At 41.0% G+C, this 23064-nt stretch overlaps 1 protein-coding gene across 1 annotated transcript in view; it reads right to left on the bottom strand.

Moving 5' to 3' along the window:
- LOC102110677 (protocadherin alpha-2) overlaps positions 1-23064 on the bottom strand; it is a 98992-nt gene that overhangs the window by 19856 nt on the left and 56072 nt on the right. The window contains exons 2-3 of the mRNA XM_088063753.1: positions 19421-19479; positions 17206-17294 (exon numbers count right to left, since the gene is read on the bottom strand). Coding sequence (XP_087919879.1) covers positions 17206-17294; positions 19421-19479 — 148 coding nt within the window. The remainder of the gene's footprint in view (positions 1-17205; positions 17295-19420; positions 19480-23064) is intronic.

Here is a 23064-nt window from a genome sequence, read left to right as displayed (position 1 = left end):
GTATTTCAGGATTATGCAGCTTCCCTAAAGGCTGTGTGGACCAACACTGTTATCCTGCATAACTCTATCTGGCACTTGACCTGAATATGTTTCTCCCGATTAGGCAGTGACATTCTCATCTGGGAACTCTGTTTGTACATTCAAATTGTTGTCTCAGCATAAAGGTGTACAGGAGTTATTCTGAAAACCCAGATGTGTGACACTGTCTGTATTTCAAAAACTTTAGTTATTAGTATGATTTGGAATCTTTCACTTCCAGATTCCAGAATCTGCTGCTCCTTATTTGTCCCAGCACATGTGTTATGAAGTGATGAATCTCTGTCAAGTGGTGGTGCCAACCTCAGCAGAGAAAGACAGATTTATTAACACCAAATAAGAATTAGCCAGTGGCTGCTAGCCTGGATTCTTCAGGGTCACAGATGAAGCAGATCTGCAAAGGAGTTAGAATTTCTGCCCAGCACCTCTTTTGTGTGCAGCAAACAGGAGACCTCACTGCAGGGTGCAGCAATTTGTTCCCTTTCACAAATACTAAATTGACCTCAACACCCAAATATTCCACCTGCCTTAATTCATGTTGTGTATTTGTCCTATTTGCCATGAGAATTGCACAGTCTCAGATCCCATCTTCTCTATGGAAAAAAACCAACCTGTAACAGCTGCCACTTTACAGATCAAATAAAGGCCATTCAAACCAAAATCATCTCCTGTCTCCTCAGTTCCCCTGGGAAAGTAGAAATTTGTGTACAGACCAGAAAGCCAAAAACTCAGCATATGGCAGCTCTGCTCCACAAGAACAATTATTTGCCAGTTCCTAGAGTAATACACTGAGTATCTGAGCTGACCTTAACTATTAATCTAACACAGGATGTGAGTAGTTGTGCTTCCAAAAGTCATAAAACGTTCACAAAAATTAATACCACAGAGTTAGCACAGCTCCATTTTTTACCAATAATTACTCTGAAGTGCAAAATGCCCAGTTCTCTCATTTTGTGCATGCTACATGATGGCTGCTAGAATTTTTGAAGGTTCAAAAGCTTCTCAAGCATTACATAATCACAGAATTAAACTAAATCAAATCTATAATCTCTGTGGCTTTAGAAAAAGCTGGGCAAGGGAGGGAGGAAGAAAAAAAAATCACAACTCTAATGATGTAGAAAAAGAAATAAGTTGAATTTTTTAAAAATTAGATGATCTTTAACTACTGAGCTCTACACATGGGGTTGGTAATAATTACTTTTCAAGGATCTTCTCTGGTATAATGCTCTGCACACCTCAAAGGAAAGGTTACAGTCATGAACTCAAAATGGTAGAGCAAATATTTAATTGCTGTTTTTTCCAGCTCCAAGGTTGTACCTCAACAGTAGAGTCCAATGCAATCTTGCCTACTTTAACCAGAATGCACCAGCATATTACCTAAATCCCAAGCAGTAGTAGTAAAGACTGATAAAATGTTTGGGGAAAAAAAAAATATTTAGCTTTCTAAGCACTGTGTATCATTTTGGAAAGTCACCAATTAGGCTGGGTGATTGAGCTAAAAATAAAATTTTAAAAAATACAGATAACTGGGGTCTCCAATTAAAAGTCTTCTCACCACAACCTCAACATTTTAGTTTTTTAACAAGAGCAGGTGCAGGTAAGAGGATGACTGGTCAGCCCATGTAAGGAGAGAACAATCACTTGCTTGAGCAGCCTCCCTTTCCATGGAAAGCACTGGATCAACATTCATGGAAGATTTTCACTTGTTGCCAGGACTCCAGTTGGCTACAAACCCCCTACACCCACTTCTAGGGTATGATAGGAGGATTTTTCTCTGGGCTTCTTATCTTTCCAAATAAATGGTAATTCAGTGACATTGGGTGCTATTTAGAAGTCCACTTGTCTGCATATATCAGCATTCTATTTTTTTTCAAGCCCTAATGCCCTTAAGCACTTACTCCTAGAAATGCCTCCTAAGAGCTGAGGCAAAGACAGACAGATGTGTGTGACAACAGAGTCCTGGCACCACAGTCAGGAAATACTGCCTTGGGCAGGGCACTTTGTCTTCAGATGGTGGAAATAGCTGACATTTTTATCAATGATGATATCATATTTACCAGTGATGATTCTCAGCTTACCCAGATATTTTAAAATAATTATTTAGTTGTGGATTTGCTTTCTAATTGTAATTAAGGTAACACTTCCCTTTCTTCATACGCTCTGTTCTTTCTACAGTGGCATTACTGCATCTGACAGCCATTGCATTTCAGCACTTTCATGAACACTGGACTCTGTTTTGGTTCCAGATTTCTCTTATAAACATTCTTAGAAGGTGTGGGAAAGGGAGGAAGAACACAAATGAATTCTCCCTTCTTTCTTGTGAATATTCTCAGGCAACACTGCAGCCACATGCAAGAGTGACTCTCCCTACTGGGATAAATTCCAAATAAAGGAGTCTCATGGTTGGTGGGTTTCTTCCTCACAGCCTGCAATTGCCCACCAGCCATAAAACATTAATACAAGATTGGGTCACGCTCTCCAATCTAGTATTGCAGCTCATCAGCACTGCTGATTATATTGCAGCTGGCAGCACAACCCATCTGAAATGGAATTGGTCATTGATCAGGCTGCCCAGATGGCAGCTGAATGCCAGGCAGCTCTTTGTGGTGAGGATATCTACTGAGGCTGCTGGGTCTAAAAAATCATGCCATGGGTGTCATCTCTACATTTCCACATTACCAGGTGGATTCTTGTACCTGGTTTGCTTAAGACTGGATGGTTGCTGTATCCAGACTCAGAGTCAATATTTTTCCATACCCAGTCTCACTGCTGGTCTTTCCCAGCAAAGGGCAAAGGTTACAGTCATGGATCTGTGTCACTGTTGGACACAAAGTGATTTACACAGACACAGCTCAAAGAGTGATGAAAGAAGAAGAACATTTATTTTGTTCTTTCAGTATTTATAGATTTTCAACAATGACTAGGGGTTGGATAGTCAGGTTACCACTTTCTCAACTACACTGGCTGTGAGAGACGTCTGTTAAAAGGTGTATCTTTAATGGAATGTTTAAACACCTATGTTTATAGTCACTTTCCTGGGAAAGTGGCTAGAAATGATGAAAACAATATCAAAAGGCTTGATTCTCAGGGCGACAGATCTGGGTATTTTCACTTCCAGCTGCAAAACAGCATTTCCAGTAGTGATGATAAAAGTACTCCAATAAGAGTGAAAAAGGAACTTGGTGAACAATGTTCAGCTGATCTCTTTAATTACCTGCTCAAAGAAATGACACATTAAATGTAGCACATCATTTCTCTCCACCAGAAGTTGCTTGAGCTCATAAGTTGGTGTTACCACCTGGGATGCTATCATTGACACCACAGGAGACTAAAGGTCAACCAAAATCTTCATTTTTTTCCTGATTTTTAGATTCTTACTTGTCTAACTTGTTACAGCATAGCTGTAACTCATCTGTGTTTCATCTGTAATTTCTAAACTCGATGCATCAAGTGCTGCAGTTCCATATTCTTCAAGCAGATTTCTATTCAACATTCATAGTTCATAGACACATTTCAGACCCAACAAATTTTAAAAGAAATAATATTTTTAGGGGGTTACTATACTTTTCAAACCCCTTATCAAATGCTTTATTACTTTTAGACATAGTATCTCTTTCACTGTTTGTGTTTTACTTACTCAGATAATGAAAATCCTTATCTTTCTTTGCTTTTCATTATCTGTTGATATCAACTCTACATCATGATCGGTTCTTCTTTCTCTTTTTGCCTTGTTTTCACAAGTCTGATTCTCTACAAGCACAACAGTCCTTTGTTCTGAACATGCAGTTCCATGCCTTTAGTCTGTGCTATCCCCAACCCCTTTTGTGCCAGTTTGAGCTCCCAGCAGCAGCTAATTGAGTTGAAAATCGAGCCTACACAATCCTCTTCAGGCAGAGCAGTTCCCTGAACCAGCTAATTTTATAGTCAGAGGGGATGTGACAGAGGACTGGAATATATGGCAAGAACTAAAAGAAAAAGCAAACCAAAAAAATCCCAAGATTTCACACAATAGCCTGGATTAGAAGAGACCTTAAAGCTCATCTCATTCCAAACCCATTCCACAAGCAGGGACATCTCCTCTACACCAGGTTGCCCCATCCAACCTGGCCTTGAACACTTCCAGGAAGATACCTAGACAGGTAAAAGCTGACAGGGAACTACATAAAGCCATTCATTTAGTAAACATAACCTCCCTGAAATGCATGCAAACTTCTCCTAAAGTTAAAACACAGCCCTTTCTAAAAATTAAAATTACTTGCAAGGTAGGACTACGGACATCAGGACAGAAATCAGCTTCCTAATGTTTTCTTCAAACTGGTTTCTGCAGCTTCTCTCCATCCTCTACCAAGGAAGGAAAAAAAAATGGGAGCAGCAGCAAAAATCTGTCATGCTCATGATATCTGTGTGCTACAGACTAGGGATTTGTATTTTGGTTTCCTAGCAACTCTGCAGGCCAATTCTGCAGTGATTTTATACTGAGCACCAGTTACAGGGTTGCTTCAGTTCTTCTCACAGAGAGACTTCAGAATCTTTAACTGCCTCCTTCTCTCCTTTAATGCACAAGTAAAGTGAAAATTTAGGCTGACTGGTAGATTAGTAACACCTACATTTTACTTTTACCTACATTCCATCCTCTGATGATATTTTAGTCCACATGAAAAAATGATGAAGAGCTCTTAAGCCAGTGTTTAATCAAATTGGTGAGGGGAAATGAACAAATGGAAAGGAGAATCTGCAGATTAAACTGAAGCTATCATCAAAGAAGATCAAAGCCAGAGCTGACCTCACATCAGAGCTATGAAGGACCCAGGTGCAGTTTCTGCAATGTCTGTTACAAAAACTTGCCATCTGTGAATGGTAAAAGGAGAAAAACCAGGCAAGAATAACGGGGTTAATTCTAGACCTTGAGGAGCACTAAGCTTTTAAAATTACATTCAGCATATAATTTCAAGATTCATAAAAATGCACCAAGAAATAAACACTGGGAGCATCAGTATTTATGGCTGGGAATTTATTTTCCACTGAGAACAGCTCCAAAGCTGGCAGAAGTGCTCCAAGCTTTCCATCACGCTGTCTAGCCAAGTGCCTCAGAGAAGATCAGAAGTTGACCTGCATGGATTTAGCCTGCACGACCCACTGGCCTCCCTGCTGGGGCTGCCAATTAGTTTCAGTTGTGATAGTGTTTTCTGTGATGTGGCAAGTTGCCAGTGGGGAACTGGATTAAGATCACCAAACTACTTAGCCTGTCAGCCCAGAAGCAAAGCAGTTCTCTTTTCCATGCACAGGTCTTGTGGATAGGTTCAGCTGCAGTTTGAGAGCCTGTGCACCAGGATGGATTCATGGATTTACAGAAATGTGCTTTGTTCTGTCTCCAGTTCAACTGCTGAAAATAGTTTTACTGTCTAACTGCACCTGCACTCTTCAGAGGGAAAAGGCAGAGACCCAGAGCAGTCACCAGCACTGTGGTCCTTGAGAAACTCTGTCACCTTTCTTGCCCCACAGAAAATCAGTTTAATTCAAAGCAAAAGATGCTGTTCCTCATGGTGCTTTATTTCTCCTAACTGAAGTCTGGGGATAAATGAAGCAGATAATTTGACACTATCGTTATTAATTTATTTTAATTCTTTGGTTTGCAGCTACACACGTGGGAGACTCTGCTACCTACTTAGCATAAATTTGCAGCAAGATTATTATCTACTGAGAACAGGTAATTTTCCCCGTGAAGAGATGGCATTAAACTTGGTAAGTAGAGAGAACAAATCACCTGGAAACTGAATCAGCAGGGTGGTGCTGGCCCTCTCCTCCTGCTCACAGTCTGTGCCTGCTGCACAGGGAGAATTTATCCTCTACATGTGACTGAAGATATTTGATTCCAGGCACTTGGAAAGGACAGTGCTACCATGAGAGTCTGCTTACATTGTCAGAGGTGACAACAGGAGCAGTCTAAAATGGCATGGTCTGAATGGTGTGGATAACTCAGCTGCTGTAGTTATTAATTATGGCCACTTAACACTACTATGGCTGTGCAAATTGATTTACCACTAAAATGACATTCTCTTGCTCCTGGGAGCATACCCAAATGCAGCAGGAGACAGGGAAAAGCAGAGAGCAGGAGGGAGGAGAATGTACTTTGTGACCACAAATCCTGAGATGTGTTTAATGGGTAGTGTTCCTCGGCAAAGAAAATTCCAGTTTGGATTTTGGTTCTTAAAAGCAAAGTTATTAGGTCTACACACAGGGTTTGAAGGAAAGTTGGGGGAGGAATTATTTGTTCTGTATTTTTCAGTATTATGATAATATGTTTAATGTTTATTTTGCCATTTTTCACTCACTGCCTTTGGTCAAAACTTCTTTCATTTCATTCTGTTTTACAACATTCTTCCTTTAAATTCAGCTACCACATTCAAGTGATTGCATGGAAAAAAATATCAGAAAATTTAATCAGAGGAACTAAAGAAGGCTCATGGCTTTCCTGATTGTTTATAAGTGTAGTTTGTGTTCTGGATTTTCAAGTGCCTCTCAATGCATTAAAAATCTGCCTATGAAAAAACTGCTGAAATGAGTTGAAGATCAGAGCTTGCATCTGGGAAATAATTGTTTCGTTTTTTCAAGGTTTGAATAATTTAGCTAGAATAAACTACCCAAAAGCCCAGGCACTAGGCCAAGGAGGTGTGGTTACAGGGTAAGAATGCATAACCTAAGGCAAAATCCCTTGGCCAGCTCAAGTAACCACGGGGACAAACGCAGAGAGGGAAGGGCAGAGGAGCTCTCTTGCCCTTAAATGTCTGAGTGAGCCTAAGTAGATTAGCTGCACAATTAGGGATCTAATTAGTGCCAGTCCCAGCCAGGAGAGCAGCCTGTTTTCCTTGTGCTTCAGTATTATACACCTGAGGCCTGACCTATAAATGGAGTTTGAACTCCCTTTGCAGCCCCTCAAATCCCACCTCACTGTGTGATACAGGACAGCACCCACACCCCAGGAGAGCCTCTGAATCCACTGGCACAGAATTTGCTTGTCTGGAAACAAATCCTGCTTTTTGAAAAACTCCTTTCCAGAACAGCCCAAGAAGAAGTCATGCAAGGCAGGCATGAGGCAGAACTGGGATGGAAACAGCAACTCATAGAAGGGCTTGGGGTGGAAGGGACCTTAAAGCTCACTTAGTTCCAGCCCCTGCCATCAGCAGGGACACCTTCCATTAGCCCAGGTTGCTTCAAGCCCCATCCAGCCTGGCTTTGAACACTTCCAGGGAAGGGGCAGCCACAGCTTCTCTTGGGTCAGGTCTCACCACCCTCTCAGGGAAGGATTTCTTCTTAACATCCAACCTTAAACTCCTTCAATTTGAAGCCAATCTCCCTTGTCCTGTCACTCCACACCCTCATTCTTTTGAAGCACTTGTCCTGTTCCTAGTAACCAACTCAATAAAAATATTAAAAAAATTAATTTAATCATATTCAAACCACTCTCAGTCAGTTCTGTTCTAGCTCCAGTCTCCAGAGCTTTGTTGTGGGATGACCTGCTGCTGTTAACTGGTTTGTTCTGGTCACCTCTTGGTATCTGACCCCAGCACTGCATCCAGCCTGCACCAAGTCTCCTTTGTGTTCTCTGAACCTGTTTTATCCACCTGTGCAAACAGGAGCAGCACTCTTTTTCTCAGCATAAACACATAGGAACAATTTTCACAAGACCACAAAGGGTTTCTGGTGTGGTTTTTTTTCCTTCCTAAGTAACCCATTTAATTTGCTAGTTGCGTGTGCATGCTAAGAGGGGATGCTTTTAGGGATGGCTGACTGTAATTATATAAGACAAGAGCAGAGAAGCTGCATTCAGATTCATTTCCTCCACAGCCCGAGCCTTGATTTTCTGAGAATTAAATCCCCATAATGAAGGGAAAGCCTTTGTGTGCTGCTATTGCTGTTTTACTTCTCTCATTACACCCTCTGAGTGCACACAGGTAATGATCGAATGATTTCAGGGTTTAGCTCTTGAAGTAAAATCAGCATGTCTAGGTCAGCATTACATAAATAGCCAGAATGTGTGCTGGAAAAACATGCACAGATTGCTTTCTCTGCCTTGTGTAGCTGTGTTGTGTTCTGGAGTCTCAACAAACCCGGGGTACAGCCAAGAGATCAGAGAGAAACATCATTACAGACTCATGGAACGGCTTGGGTTGGAAGCCCTTCTCATTCTAACCCCCAGCCATCACCAGGGACACCTTCCACTATCCCAGGTAGCTCCAAGCTCCACCCAACCTGGCCTTGAACAGTTCTAAGGATGGGGATTCACAATTTCCCTGGCTTGTGCCAGTGCCTCACCACCCTCAAAGGAAAGAATTTCTTCCTGATATCTAATCTAAACCGACTCTGGCATTGTGAAGCCATTCCCCCTTGTCCTGGCACCCTGTGCTCTGCAGAAAGTCTCTCTCCAGTGGCCCAGAGGAACAGGAGGCAGCCTCTGCCTGACTCTTTGAAAGCAGGGTTTGGGAGCTGCTAAGGTCAGACTTCACAGGCAAAGGGCCTGTGAGCAGTGAAACAGGAGGGCTGAAGCAATAACTGCACAGTGTTCAGGAAATCCTGACCTAAGGGACTCTGCATGGCTCGGCAGGCTGGGAAGGAGCAGGGAAGGAGAGCCCCAAAACAGTCTGACAATGTTTTTATCCTTCATTCACTCCTGCTGCACTGAGAGCATTTGGGGCCAGGTGGATGCTCATCAACATCCCCACAGAGCACTCGGTGATAAGAGTGATTTTAATTTTCCTGTTTTTAAACCAGGATAATGAACTTGTCCTTTCCCTTGTGTTCCCAGACTTCGTCTGCCCTGCTCATGTCAGTGGCAAGTTCCTTAAGGCAAGGCTTGTCTTTTGCTGTTTGTCTGGGCTTTGTGCAGCACCATCTGACCCGAGAGGCACAGCCACACTACAACATTAACAACAGACACTGAAGCAATGCCTGCTTACAAAAATAAACACATGAAAAATGCATTTATGACCCTTGAGTACAGCAAAGTGCTGCACACAGGCAGACATCCATTAAGAGAATATTCAATATCACAGAGTGGTCTGGACTCCCTCAACCTCTTTTCTTCTTCCCACTACTCCCAGTATAAATACATTCCAGATCAGAATTTCTTAGGATTACTTAGAAACATCCTAATTTTATCCATCTATTTTCTATCAGATAGTGAATTGTATACTGTGAGAGATAACAGGGTTAAACCTGGGGTCATAAATATCAGAGGTTGTTTTAACAATTACTTGAGAATATTTTCTTTAAAAAAAAATCTAAACAGAATAAAATTAAGCCCACAGCACTGATAAAAAACAACCCCCAAACCATGCACACAAAGCAAGGCACAAGAAGAAAAAAATAAGGCAGCTGTAACCTCAAGTGGAAACAATTTGATTACCATCAATTCCCTGAAGTACTGACCAGATAAACATTTGTTTAGTTTATAAGTTCTGACAAGATCACAACCCAAGGTAGTACAGAGGCAAGGGAGTGATTTTTCTATTTATTTATTAAAACTGCTGAGAAAATAATAAAGACAGGAATTAAAATCCATGTCTTCTGTGTAGCTACAAAATATTACCAGTAGGCAGATAAGGCAAACTCACTGGTATTGTTATAAAGATCACAAAGAACCACATCCCTAAAGCAACAGACAGTGAAAAAGTTGCTTAAATTTGAAAATCCAACTGTATTATATTTATAAAATAATTTCCTACCAGATGTCTAAGAACTAATCACATCATCTGGCAAATGTCCCCCTTTTATTTCTTTGCTCAGTTATGAGAAATATTTTTAAGTGCAAATTTAATCTCCATTTTGAAGAAGCAGAAACATTATTACAGGAAAGGATGAATTAAGCAGACAAGGAGTTTCTGCTATTAAACTTTCTCCCAGTGCCTAAATATAGAAATTATAGCCAGATAAACTGCTTACGTAAAATCTCTGTATCACTTCTTAAAACGAAGTCTGGAGCTGCAGCAGCTTTGTCCACAGTTTCAGAAGACTTTCTTCATGTTGTTCAGTCACAGAAAACCTCAAGCTTTTTTCCTCCTTTACTCTTATTTCATTCAGAAATTTTTCTGATTTTTTTTTAATTTTTCAGAATTTTTGCAGTCCCCTGAGTTATTTACATCTCAGCTGGAGCTATCAGTCCTACCTTTAAGAAACCTGCATTGAAACAATCACCCCACTGGGCATCAGAAATTGGACTTGATCTCCATTTGGGAAAATTCAACAACTGGCTCCATTCAGGGACAAATGAGGTCCTAATCCAATTGGAAGGATGCACATATGCAGGGACTGGAATAAATGATGAGATGCACAAATGCATTCTGCATTGCCTGGGCCTAATGAGAAAGGGAAATTCTCACAAATATTTGCATCAGGTGAAATCAAGAATTTGCCATAGTACATGAAGACATAAACTCTTCCAAGACCATTCTCTTTGACAGTCAAAATTAACACAAAGTCTTATTCAAATATGTGAAGTCAAAGAGACCACACAATTTAGAAATTTCCAGCATTAGCCTTTTCCAAATTCTGATGAGTGCTATCCTTTTCTCCTTACACTGAGCCTTCAAGGACTAAGGTATTAAATCTCTCATCCATGTCACCTCATTTACTTGGTACTCCCTGCTGAAAAGTAATGGACCCCTTGATAAAGATCACAAACACTATTTCAGGTCAGTCATGAGGGTTTTGCAGCTAAGAGGAAAATAAATTAACAGAAAGTAAATTTAACTTTAGCCAAGTCATGACTGCAGTTTCTGTTTAATATCATCTATCATCCCCTTCTCTCTGCTCACTCAGCTGAAGTGAAATCTAAATTAACTTATTAATTTACCCAGTCCTGACTCCAAATTTAAAGCCCAAAGTGGTGGTTCAACCACAGTTTGGATGGGGTGAGGCAGATGAGCTCTGGGTCATAACAGTCTTCAGCTTTTAAAAAATAATGATCAGTATGTCAAGCTGCATCTGTCATAAAAATATATATTTTGACATGTTCTTCTGAAAAAGTCCTTTTGATTTCAAAATGCTTTTCTTCAGTCCAAGTAGCATTTGAAATTCTCAGTCCTCTCCAGCTTCTATCAGGCTGTCAAAATGAGAAGCATTTATCCCTGAAAACTCTTAGTTCAGTATGAAATATTGAAAAGGTGGTGTGGGGCCAAGCTGGTGACCTACATTTCAACATTCCTGAAATAACAATACAGAGGGGAGACAGTGGACAGATGAGCAGGAAGAGACCAAAGTCATCAGATGAAAGGAAAAAACAAGAAAAATTAGAAAGAGAGAGGTACATACTTGGCAAACCAGAGAGGGAACAAGAAGGGAGTCAAAAGAAGTGGAAAACCAAAAAGCAGGAAATATGCAGGGAATGTCCTGGGAATAAAGTGTTCTGGGATTAGGGGCAAAACTGAGGACTGTACATCATGCTGAAGGTCTCAGCAACTGGCTGGAATTGAGAATTGAGAATTCAGTGACCAAAATCTGAACATAAAAGTAAAAGCAAGGGATTTAGCCTTATATAGCCCTTGCAGATTATTTCTATTTCAGTTTAGGTCGTTGCACTGCATCCACACAAGTAAGCTGGCATGATTTCCTTCCCCAGACTCCACTGAGCTGGAAGATACTGCAACTTCAAATAATTACTTCAGTGTGCTTTAAGGGAATGATTTTTTCCATGATCCAAGAGCTGTGAACCAAATCTCTGTGATACTTTCCTATGAATTCTTAGGAACTGCTTAGGACCTTCATTTTGGGAATTTATTAAATTATTGATTTGAAGACTAATTTTCATGAAAAACATAAATAACTAGGCTGTTATTTATTAACTAGGCTGTTATGTGTTATTAACACATACTATCACAGTGTTTCTTAGACCACTAAAGATAAGAATTTCAGGGCTGATATTTGGCTTTCTATGCATTTCTGGTTTTGAAGACTGGAATTATGAAATTCCATAGAAAACTGGTTATTAAATTAAAAAAATAGAGGCTGTAGATATGCACAGCTGCATTTTCTCACTCCTTCCATTTTAAACAGCTGCAGCATTCTGCAACAAACCAAGAAACCAGTTCTGTACTCTGGCTTGCTAATTAGTTATTATCTTTTATAGCTTTGATCAATGAACTGCTAAAGCTAAGGCAGAGCAGTGCTGTTATTTGCAAATTAACCTTTAACAGTCTCAAAGGAACAGCACTTTCAGCCCCTGCAGATTCTTTGCAGCGACTTCTTGATGAGTTTTAATCACAGCCTTTTTCTGTAGATGAGGAAGGTCATCTGAAGAAGGTGAATAGAAATTTACTGACATTTTAGGAATTGTCCTCCACTTACAGCCACAGTGTAAAGCTATAACATATGAAATATGTTACAACTTAGGTCTCACCATTGTCTGAGTCATTTTCTTAGGCTCTTTCTCTTTAAACTGGATTTTTATAAGACTAATTCAGTGTCCAAGAGCTTTGTGACAGTGCTGTGGGACCCTGTAAGCTTCTCCTGTAATGCCTGCCTGATTTCAAGGCTGTTCTAACAGTGAGAGTCAAACCCCCCTCATTCTTTTCATTCCTTCTGTGCTGGTGTTACACAGACTCAAAGGTGCAGATAGTGTCAAATGGTTATTCCATGAAAAGAACAACTGCAGTGCAGCTTTCTGTCCCACTCATCAAATCTATTACCCAACCCCAGGGTGCCAATCTTCTTTCCAGTGATCTGTGCTCAGCAGCCACTTCAAAATCAACATTGTGCCATTCCCAAGGCACATCTGCCTCCTGCAGACCTTCTAGCATCTCTTCCAATTGTTTCTCTACCTCTGTGCTCACCTTTCTATGCAAGATCTTTCCTGGTGTCCCCTCTCATGCCCTTAGCTTTCTCTGCTCAGATCTCTCCTCCTTGCACTATCTTCCTGGATTTCATCACAGTTTCATTGGAATTCAGTATCTCTTTCAGATTTAATATTCTTATTCAGGTTGGATTTACTTGCTTGACATCCAAATAAGTCTGTGAGACCGAGAATTGGGAATGCCACAACTAACAGTGGATAATTATAATGATTCTTCCCCCTATCAAATGTCCCTATTCTTGGACATTTTTCTTAAAATCCACACAAGAACCCCTGTCCTTTCTTCAGAGTTTTTCCACAGTCATTCTGTTCACAACACCCTACCCCAAACCAGCAGTACAAAACTCACTAGGAAGACTGACTTTACTTTTCAGGAGCTTTTGCTTATTTGACATATTTACAGTTGCTTCCCATTTAGTTTTCTGAATTCATAACTTATTCTGTGTATCATGACCCATCAGTGGACCTTGTCTGCATTCCAGGTGATTGCAGCAGGAACCTTCCCCTCTGAGAGCAATACAAAATTATTCCAGAGAAACTCTAGTTCCCAGCACAAAGCCAGGGCAGTCCAGGAGTATGTGGACAAGGAATATCCCTAGTTAGCATGGAACAGCAGGAAAAACGGAATAAAACCAAGAAAGTTGTGAGACACACAGATTTCACATGACAAATGCTGAAAAATTCAGATTTGGGGTGATAAGATGCAAAGAGCTTTGTATAAGGGACTTTATTTATGATCTTGTTCCAACTCCCTGCCATGGGACACCTTGCACTAAGCCCAGATTGCTCCGAGCCCTGTCCAACCCTCTGGCACTTCCAGGGATCCAGGGGCAGCCACAGCTTCTCTGGGAAACCTGTGCCAGGGCCTCACCACCCTAACAAGAAAATTTCTTGCTGCAGTGCTCCAGCCAGTCCATGATTCCTGCTTGGGAGAGCCCAGGCAGTGCAGACAGGCTCTGTCAAAATAACTGCACTGCATCCAACCCTGGGGCCCCAGCACAGGAAGGACATTGACCTGTTGGAGCTTTAAAAAACAACATTACCACCTCTCCTCTCCAGCTAATTCCCTGAGAAAAGGAAAAGAAATAGCAGATATATTTAGAAGAATGTTACCACAGCAAAATCAGAAGTACGAAATTAGTGTATTTTAGGATGGCATTTGCCTAGGCAATCTGAAGTCAGCCCCTTGTGCATATTTATAAGGGTAGACACTGAAATCCTAATTTCCTGAAAGTCTGTGGGCTATTTGACATGGACTCCAGAGATGCCAGTATTTCACCCACGGCTTCACCTACACACTTGCAAATTTTAGATGTGAATTTTATCATGAGATCCTTTCATCTTTTACAGAGCTGTCTGAATGGAAGTCTTTTATTTTCCCCCTCTACACATGGTGTGTGGCCTAGTGTCTTATTTACTGCACACATATAAAGTCTACATTGAATACAGGATTTGAAATTTCTCATGTCTGTTTTTCATCACAAATCCTTATTGTTCTCCTGAGTCTTACATGTGCTGTGAAAGCATCTTTGGACTGTTTTTGTGAAGCATTTGCATTACACCAGTTCTGTTTTGTAGATTGGAACCAGCAGCACAGAGAAATACACAAAGAGTTGTCTAATGTCTAATAACTCTAAGCTCTGAATTATTCATAAGTCTGATTTATTCAGAAATTGTCAGTGCTTTATGTCTAGAGCAAAATTTGTGTTCATCTTAGTTTCTGTTAGGAGCTCTCACCATTTTTGCCAATCAAGCTCCATTTATTCTGAGTTACTTATCAGAGTTCACTCAGTTTAGTGGCCATCTAAAGTTTAATAGAATTGCCAAAACTGCCAAAGGACATAGAGCAGAAACCAGAAATCTGTCTTCATTCCCTCATCTGTGTAAGGGACTAACAAGATGCCCCAAAGAGCTAAACTCAAAGCCAGAGGGAGTTTGAATCTTCTTGTCCCACCTCACCCAGAAGTTTCCTGACTGCAAACCTACAATTGACTGAACTGGTGCCTAAGAAGATGCAAACACAACTTTAAAAATGCCACATCCAGATTCACTGTTTTCTGCATGGATGAAATATTCAGTAAACAGGAATGCTGTCAGTCAAATAAGGACTGGGCAACACATGTTAGCTGAGAAACGGGTGATGATGTTTGAGTTCAGCTATATATTAGGAATTAAGGATTTACTGATTTCACACTTGTTATTACAAGTCTTGAACCTAAGCCAAAAAAGGAAAGAAGCACTGAAAGAGATATCTCTGGGAAACTAAAGGCAGGATTCTAAAGCAGTGGTAGTAATTTGCTAAATGTGTGGTGTACTGAGGTTACAAAAGCTAACACAACCATTAATCCTGAGATTTCTCCATGAAGCACCTGTTTGCTATTAAGGATCAGGGACATCTAAAGCTTTTGGTTACAAAGTGGGGAGAATATTACCTGAAAACCACTACAAAAAGAAGCAAAAAGGTTTAATTAATGTAATATCAGGGTCACTAATCCCTGAGGAGTGGACAAAGACAAAACAAAATAATCTTTGTGCTGGGATGCATTCATTGCACAAGTGCCTCACAAGTCATGGAAGGAAGCATCAATGTGAGCCAAGGGTTACTGCTCCTCAAACAAAGAGATGTTCAGGTTCCCAAAGCAAGTCTAAAATGATAAGACCCAAAACAGAATAGTGGGGCAGGGCTCTGGGACCCAAATGCCACTGGACCTCCTCAGATGACAGAACCATCCTACCTTTGCACTTACATTCAGGTGCTTGGAAGTACCAGCAGGAAAACATCTGGGAGAAAGTTTGTGCCCATAGTGAAGTGGGTGTAAGGGCATGCACTGAGTGCTCAGCCAAGGACGATTGGTGCAGCCGAAAGCCGGAGGGAAGCCCTCGCAAAGGTTACAGCGTTCTTGTGGTGACATTTTCAAATGCAAGCTCCACAGCCACACACCCTTCACATTCTGCAAAGGGCTGTGTCTTCCTGCAAAGCCTGCAGCAGAAGGAAGGGCACACAAACCCCAGGTGATCATAGCCTAGGGCAACATCTTATATTCAATTAATTTCCAAATCCGTTTCTGCAAACAGCCCTTCTGCAAGACCAGTGCAGGCTTTGCTTGGCACCATTAACTTCTGGATGTTGCTACTGTGGTTGCAAATCTTCAGGTTGTTCCTCAGCCCTTTATCCAGGTGAAATTCCCATTTAAATAGAAAGAAAGGTTTGCACCAAAAAAGATTAAATGAAGTAATCATAATTTTTGCTGCTGAAGACCCCATTTCCCAGCACCTGAGCTGCCTCTGTGATGTGAGCATCACTCCTCATTTCAGTTCCTGACTGACAGTGCTCACAGAGCTGCCAGACACAGGGCATCCACTGAGTTTACAGTTTGGCTTGGACATGGCTGAAAACAGTGACTGACTGCTCCTCTAAGTCTCCCTATTATTCTTGCTCCAAAATCAAAATTGAGAATATTTTTTTTTGTTTTCATTGCAAAACATCCAGGTGATTTTTTTTTTCCTAAACTCCATGAGAACCTTCTGCCAATTCTTATTGACTGCTGTGAAGTCATCAGTCAGTGACAAAGTAAATGAAGCTACATTCCAAACCATGCTTTTTGTCATTTATATTGATATAATACAAATAATAAAAAATAATAATAATAATTACCATTTTAGTTTCCTTCATCATGTATTAGTGAACGAAAATAGCTAGCAAAAATTTAGGTCTGATTTCACCACAGAAAAGTAAAATAAGAAGAGACATTCAAAGAGACTTACTGGCTTTGTAAAAATAACAAAAGGAAAACTGATAAGCTCCTACCCCAGTTTCACTGTTCTTTTTGAAATGGAGGGCAAACCAGCTCTGGAATACACACACCTGAATACACACATCAGAACTGAACCATTATTCCATTATTCCATTACACAAACCAGTAACCTCCAAAAGCAGGGTGAAAGCAGAGATCAGGGACTCTTATCTCCAGTGCTCATCTGACAATGAGTAAAGAAAAAGATGTATTTTATACTTTACTGTTCCACTCTATTTAGATTCCACAGATTAATTTACAAGAACTTTATATCCAGATCACAGAATGCTCTGAGTTGGAAGGGAGCCACAAGGATCATCAAGCCCAACTCTAAAGTGAATGGCTTGTACCTCATACAGAGACTGAACCCACAAACTTGGGGTTATTTTCACCATGCTCTGACCAGCTGAGCCCATCTGAGGGGCTTCACTCAGAGATACAAAACAGAGGAAAGATGAAGCAGAAGCATTAAGACATCTACTGCAGTTAACATTAGTTCTTCCCAAATATTCTGGATTTTCACATCCTTACCTGCTGTAGCACTGGAGACTGTTGGCCACTGCTGGTCAGGCCCTGCTGGTCCTCCACGCAGGACTCCTGCCTCCTCCATATGCACAGCGCTGGGTAAGCAAATATCACAGTTGGATTATCCGGTTCCCTTCTGCCCTGGACTTCACAGCATTTCCCTTTCCTGCTATTCTTTAAAGTTCATAACTATTAATCACTGTGCAGCTACTCCTACAGTATTGCATGATGTTAGCAGAATGACAAGCAGCTGTTTTGGCTTGCAAAAAATACCTTTGATTATTTACTAAAACCCAGTTGTGGAATAACTTATAAAACAAACACACCTGCAGGACACCTTGCTCTCATTGACTGGGAGTCACTAATAAGTGACACATCTTTGCTATTAGGATGTAGCAACATTAGGCAAATGATTAAAAAGTGGGTGGGGTTAGTTCTGAGCTTCTATGTCATTATGCCATTTTAACAAACCCCACCTTCCTGGGTTACTGCACATTTCTCGTGAGTAATTCAGGAAGAGAAATGCATTTTCTTTAATGCAAAAACTAATACAGAAAATTTTACAGTGTCACATCATGAGCACTGGGCATCAAAAGCAGCAATTTGCACCTTACATGGAAGGAAAATAAAAAATCTGCTATATTTTATGCAAAACTAACCATGATATTTGTATGCTGCTCCTTAAGAGAAACAGGATTCCATGGCTGTGTCCCTGTCTCTGCTCACTGGCTTCACACTCCCTTTCACACTTACAGCTGAAGTTAAGGGCCAGTTTCATCCAAATGTGGCAGACATCAAGGGCAACAAATTTCTACAAGTTTTGTGAAAAATCAGCATTTTATGAAAACCATCAGCTGGGCAGGGCACACAGGCTCAGAACATGAGATTTTGGGTAAGGACAGGGGCTGCTGATGTGAGAGAGCAGAGGAACACAAACAATTTCCCAGAAAGGCCCCATTAATCTTGTGGGATTAAAATAAACTCTTACTTTCCATTAATTGTTCAAATAGCTTCAGATAAGATCTTGTACTTTGTACAGAAAGGAATGTGGATCCACAAGAGCATGCCTGACTCAGGACCAGCAGGTAAGGTGCTCAGGTAGGCAGAATTCCTTCTTCAGGATCCTGCTCCCCAGACTGTTCATTGATTTTGCAGTTATGGATTACAAAAAAATTGAAAGTCACAGCAGGAAAATAAAAGAAAGAAAACAGCTTGCCCAGTAGGCCACAGAGTCAAGCTTGCTCTGTCTTCCTTTGCTTTTGGTCCTTGAGGTTTAGATTCCTTTTCACACAGCATCTCAAAGTCAGCTGGAAATCACTCTGTGTCCTCACCCACATGAAACACAGTGTGACTGAATTTAGGATTTCAATCTCATAAAGACTCTGCAGCCCTGTGGATAATGGATAAAGGTACAGCACCACTGGACCAACAATTTTGAGAAACCCATACACGCCTGCACTTTGTGATGCCACCAGGAATTGCTGAAGCCTCATAACTGCATCTACACCTGTACAGGAATCTTATTAATCACATCAGATTACACCTGAACACAGAATCAGTTTTCTAATCTACTCAGGGAGAGTAAAAATACTGTTTGATTTAGGCTCTATAGAAGCAATTTTAATATAATTCTCTTTTTCCAAGTATATTGAGTAGAAAATTACAGCAGAGACTGCTTGCAGAATTAGGCAGCTGATTTTCAAAGATGTCTGAAGAGATTTGGACAAAAGCCTCACTTTTCCTTCTTTGAAAATCCATCTCATATCTTCAAAAAGTCCTTTCAACTGTATTAATCTTCTTGATTGCACCATGTGGTTAAAAAACCTGCTGCAGGAGCAGCTACTTTTATGGTAATGAGAAAAAGAAGATGGAAATGCAGACAGACTATTGAAACATCAGCACTGATGATTACAGGGAGCTTTAAAATAAACAAAAAGCATATAATGACAATTAAATGATTCAATAATTGGAACAATTATGCCTTGACAGTCAATGGATACAAAAGCAGAAGGTAAAAAGAAAGAACAGCACAGCTTTACAGCAGAGCAATAACAGCGTAAGATGCAAGTCAGACTGAATCTGTAGCACGTGGAGATTGGAAGTGACAGCAGCAGAACTCAGGTGCTTTCCATCTCAACACAGATATCATCAGAAAAACCTTTGTCCTTTTCACACAGGAAGAAGACAGAATTCCCCTTCTCTGGAGAAACACCACACATACCTTTGCATTCCTGCCCTCAGGGACGCAGAGTAGCGCCAGTCCGGATTGGGATGTTTTGGCTGTAGAAACAAAACCCAGGACAAAGCTGTTAGTGTCAGTACAACATGCTAAAAAAGCATCTGTATCTGGCAAATTTTTTCAGGAAAACCTATATGGATAGGCTCAATTTTTGTGAATTGCCAAATCTTCCTACAAATGTAAAGAAACTTTCAAATGGGCACACAGGGAGTGTCTCTGCAATAAATTTGTCTGCACACCAGGGGCTTTGGCTAGAGGTGATCTCTGTGGAACAACATTTAATGCTGCAAACTGGTGGAAAGTTATTTCATACATTCATCAACATTTTGGGCATTGGATAAGAAAACAACATCAGAAATCCAGAAAATATAGTTTGTTTACCTGATAAGGTGAGGAAACTTAGAACTCCTGCACTAAATATTATCTGCCTGAGGGTGTATAAATGTAACCCCCTGTGAGGGGGATGTGGGGCAGTGGGGTTTCTGCTGGAATTCAGTGTACTGCAGAGGACTGCAATAGATGGTATCAGATTTGCAGACTGCAGCAAGTCTTTTATTAAGGTCAGACATGTCCATAATACCAAAACCTATTAGATTCTCCATATTCATGAGAGGACATAAAAGGTAGAAGGGGAAAATAGCCAACAATACCCTTTGACCAACAAACTTCTGCATATGCTGATGTGCTGCAGCATGACTTGCTAAATAAGGAGATAATTAAGAAATCCTCAGTTGATCAGAAATTGCTCCAGAAAATAGTTTTTGCATTGTCAGGGGACTGTCACTGTAACTTTCAACTACACCCAATGAGTGCAAGCTCAGGTCCCTTAAAATTAAGCCCTGAGGACATACCAAGGTTATTTCTCAGGATACTGAAACCACTATTCTGTAGGTGATAGTGTAGTGAGTGCTTAAGTTCAGGCACTGGAATTCAAAGACAGAACTTATATCCAAAACTATAATGGACTACATTCATTCCTGATGTGTCTTGCACAGTGCCAATCACACAAATAATAAATGACAGTAATGGTTTAATTCTCTTCAAATTATTGGAGGCAGATCAGAAATGAATTTGACCCCATTACTTGAAAGAGAAAAAGAAAGTGTTGAATGTTCTGAATTATTTAAAGCCAACTCTGTCTTTCCTCTTGAGGTCTGGCATATGCTTTTCCCTGGATCAATAGGTTTTATTCAAACAAAAATGGAGCAATTACAACTTGCAGTATTGCTCTATCACCACATTCCCAGGTCCAGCATCACTCAAGACTGAGATGCTCTTGGATGATGCTCATTCTTTACGGTCTGAGTTACACAAAAGGGAGGAGGCTGCTGTTTGCAACCACACATTAAACATCTGTGCTAGCAATTTCCTTCCCATTTAGCCCCCTGTTCTCTGTCATGCTCAGGTTCTGCTGAGTTTAGCAGAAAGTGCTTTGATAAGAAGCCCATTATGCATGGTTCTAGTCTTTTCTGATTAATTCTATTTTGGCCCCAGTCCCAGGGATGTCAAAGCAACTCTAAAGTCAACCATGTAGTAAGAGTCAATGAAAGAAGATAGAGAACAACACACACTGATCTGATCCTCTCCTGAGTTTTCCTTTCTTGAGTAGGAAGGGTGCTGACACCAGAAGATTTGTCTTTTCTTCTGGTGGGTTTTTTTTTTATAGCAAGGGAACTGCAGGACTTTTGTTCTATTTTGCAATTTGAGAGGTGCAGGTTACTAACTTGTACAGGCAACGTGAGGAGGAGGAGGAATCTTACCACAGTCCCAGGCAAAACACAGATAAAGTGAGATCACATGAAAGCATGAAAAAGTCTGACACTAGTTGGGTAGGAGTGAGGAAAGAGGAAAAAGACCATTCACAAAACATAGGTTTTTTGTTTTCAGATGAGAGCTTTCCAACTCTTGGTTAGAAAACAAAAATCAATGTTCTGTTTGCAATGGGACATCAGATCTTAAATGAGTGATGGTGGCAGGAGAATCTCATTAGCTAGAAATTCAGCATTTATTCACTTCACATGCACAGACCAAGACTCCTCATGTCAATGTAAGAGAAATTAGGAGACTGGTATTTTCAAGGGTTACTATCCAGAAGCTCCAGCATTTTGTGACTATTCCCAAACAGTTCTTTCTTTCCTATGGCTCTTTAGGTAGGGCTGCAGTGCTGTTCCCAGAGGGGCAGAAGGAGGAAGGAGGGAACAGGATGAGAAAAATTTACTCTGGAGGTGGAACTATTGCCACAGTTAACCACCAGGGGTTGGGGTTTTTAACTATGAAAAAAAATCAATATCTGTGACTTCTTTTTGAAGTCATTACAGGAAGAACCAGAGCATGAAGCAGTTGGGCAGCAGTTTGCCTTTGTGCAGATCTATTTTCACCCAGTTTTAGCATGTGCTTGCTGCTTGACTGGGTATTTTCAGAGCCCAGCAAGAGGCACATTTGTCCCACACTTCTGTTAGCACAGGTCAGTGTCCTCCATCTGACAAAATCAATGAAATTTCTATTTTGTCATAATTTCTGGCTTCTCCTTTTGTTCTGCTACAGGCTGTAATTCTTTCAGTTTCTCTGGCCATAAGAGAAAAGTTGTTTCAATACATCTCTAAATGAGACTGGACTAGAAAAGCAATAAAGCATGACCAGTAACAGAAGCTGAGCACAGCAGAAGCACCAAACCTATTCAATAAGATATCTCTCCCCAGCTCAGATGCAGCAGTGCTGCTTCTCAGAAATCCACCAGGAATTCACAGTCTACATGCTTGGGTTGATTTCTATCTCTGGTTAAGAACAGTCCACCTTCACCACAGCACTCCCTGAGACCTGCCACATGGCCAGGTGTGTCCCACAGCACAGTCACTGTGCCAGGACACCACCCCCAAGCAGAGCTGAGTCCTCAGGCAGTGCCAGGGGACAGGGGCTCTCAGTTGGCTCCTCTGAAAAGTCCCAGAGTCCCAGATTTGGCTGTGGGATGTGCAGTGTGTCCTAAACCAACACCAGCAGGACAAGGTACAGCTGGCCAGGAAGAGTGAGGACACAGAGGGAGCACAAAGAGGAATGCAGGCTCTGAAGGGGTCTGGATATTCCCAGTTGTAAATCCCCAGATTCCCACTATGTCACACAAAGCTGATGAAGACAATATTGTTCCTTTTACCTCCCCAGCTCATTACAAGACTGTTTATCACAATCCAGCACATTCTACTAGGTTGAAGGTAATTTTAGCTTCCCACTTCCCTCAGAGGTTTTTGGAAATCATGTAGCAAGTCCAGCAGTGCTGTCAGTAGGTGAAAGAAATCCCATGATCCAGCACAGAAGCAATCAACCATTCCCTTTCTTTCCCATCAGCTGCTTTTTCTGATTCAGTTAAAACACACATCATCATAGTGAGATGAGTCAAAATCCATCCAGGTGCCTACAGAATGGTTGTCACTGCACCAGGTGAACACCTCATGCCACCAGTTTGCTCCTGCTGCTTCTTCCAGGCACCAGGCTCACATTCTGCCATCCACATAACCACAGGCATTCATATTACTACTCATAAAAAACCAGCCCCATTGGGAAGTCTGATAATGTGAATGTATAATGTAAAGCAGAGCCATCTTAGGAGCAAGAAAGCTCATGCAAAATGTCAC

Source organism: Pseudopodoces humilis, chromosome 17 (assembly GCF_049639895.1).
Source record: "Pseudopodoces humilis isolate 2021_Gansu_Grassland_sample_001 chromosome 17, ASM4963989v1, whole genome shotgun sequence".
Classification (NCBI taxonomy): Eukaryota; Metazoa; Chordata; class Aves; order Passeriformes; family Paridae; genus Pseudopodoces; species Pseudopodoces humilis.
Note: the sequence above shows the minus strand (reverse complement) of the source record. Positions and strands in the feature narration are given on the sequence as shown.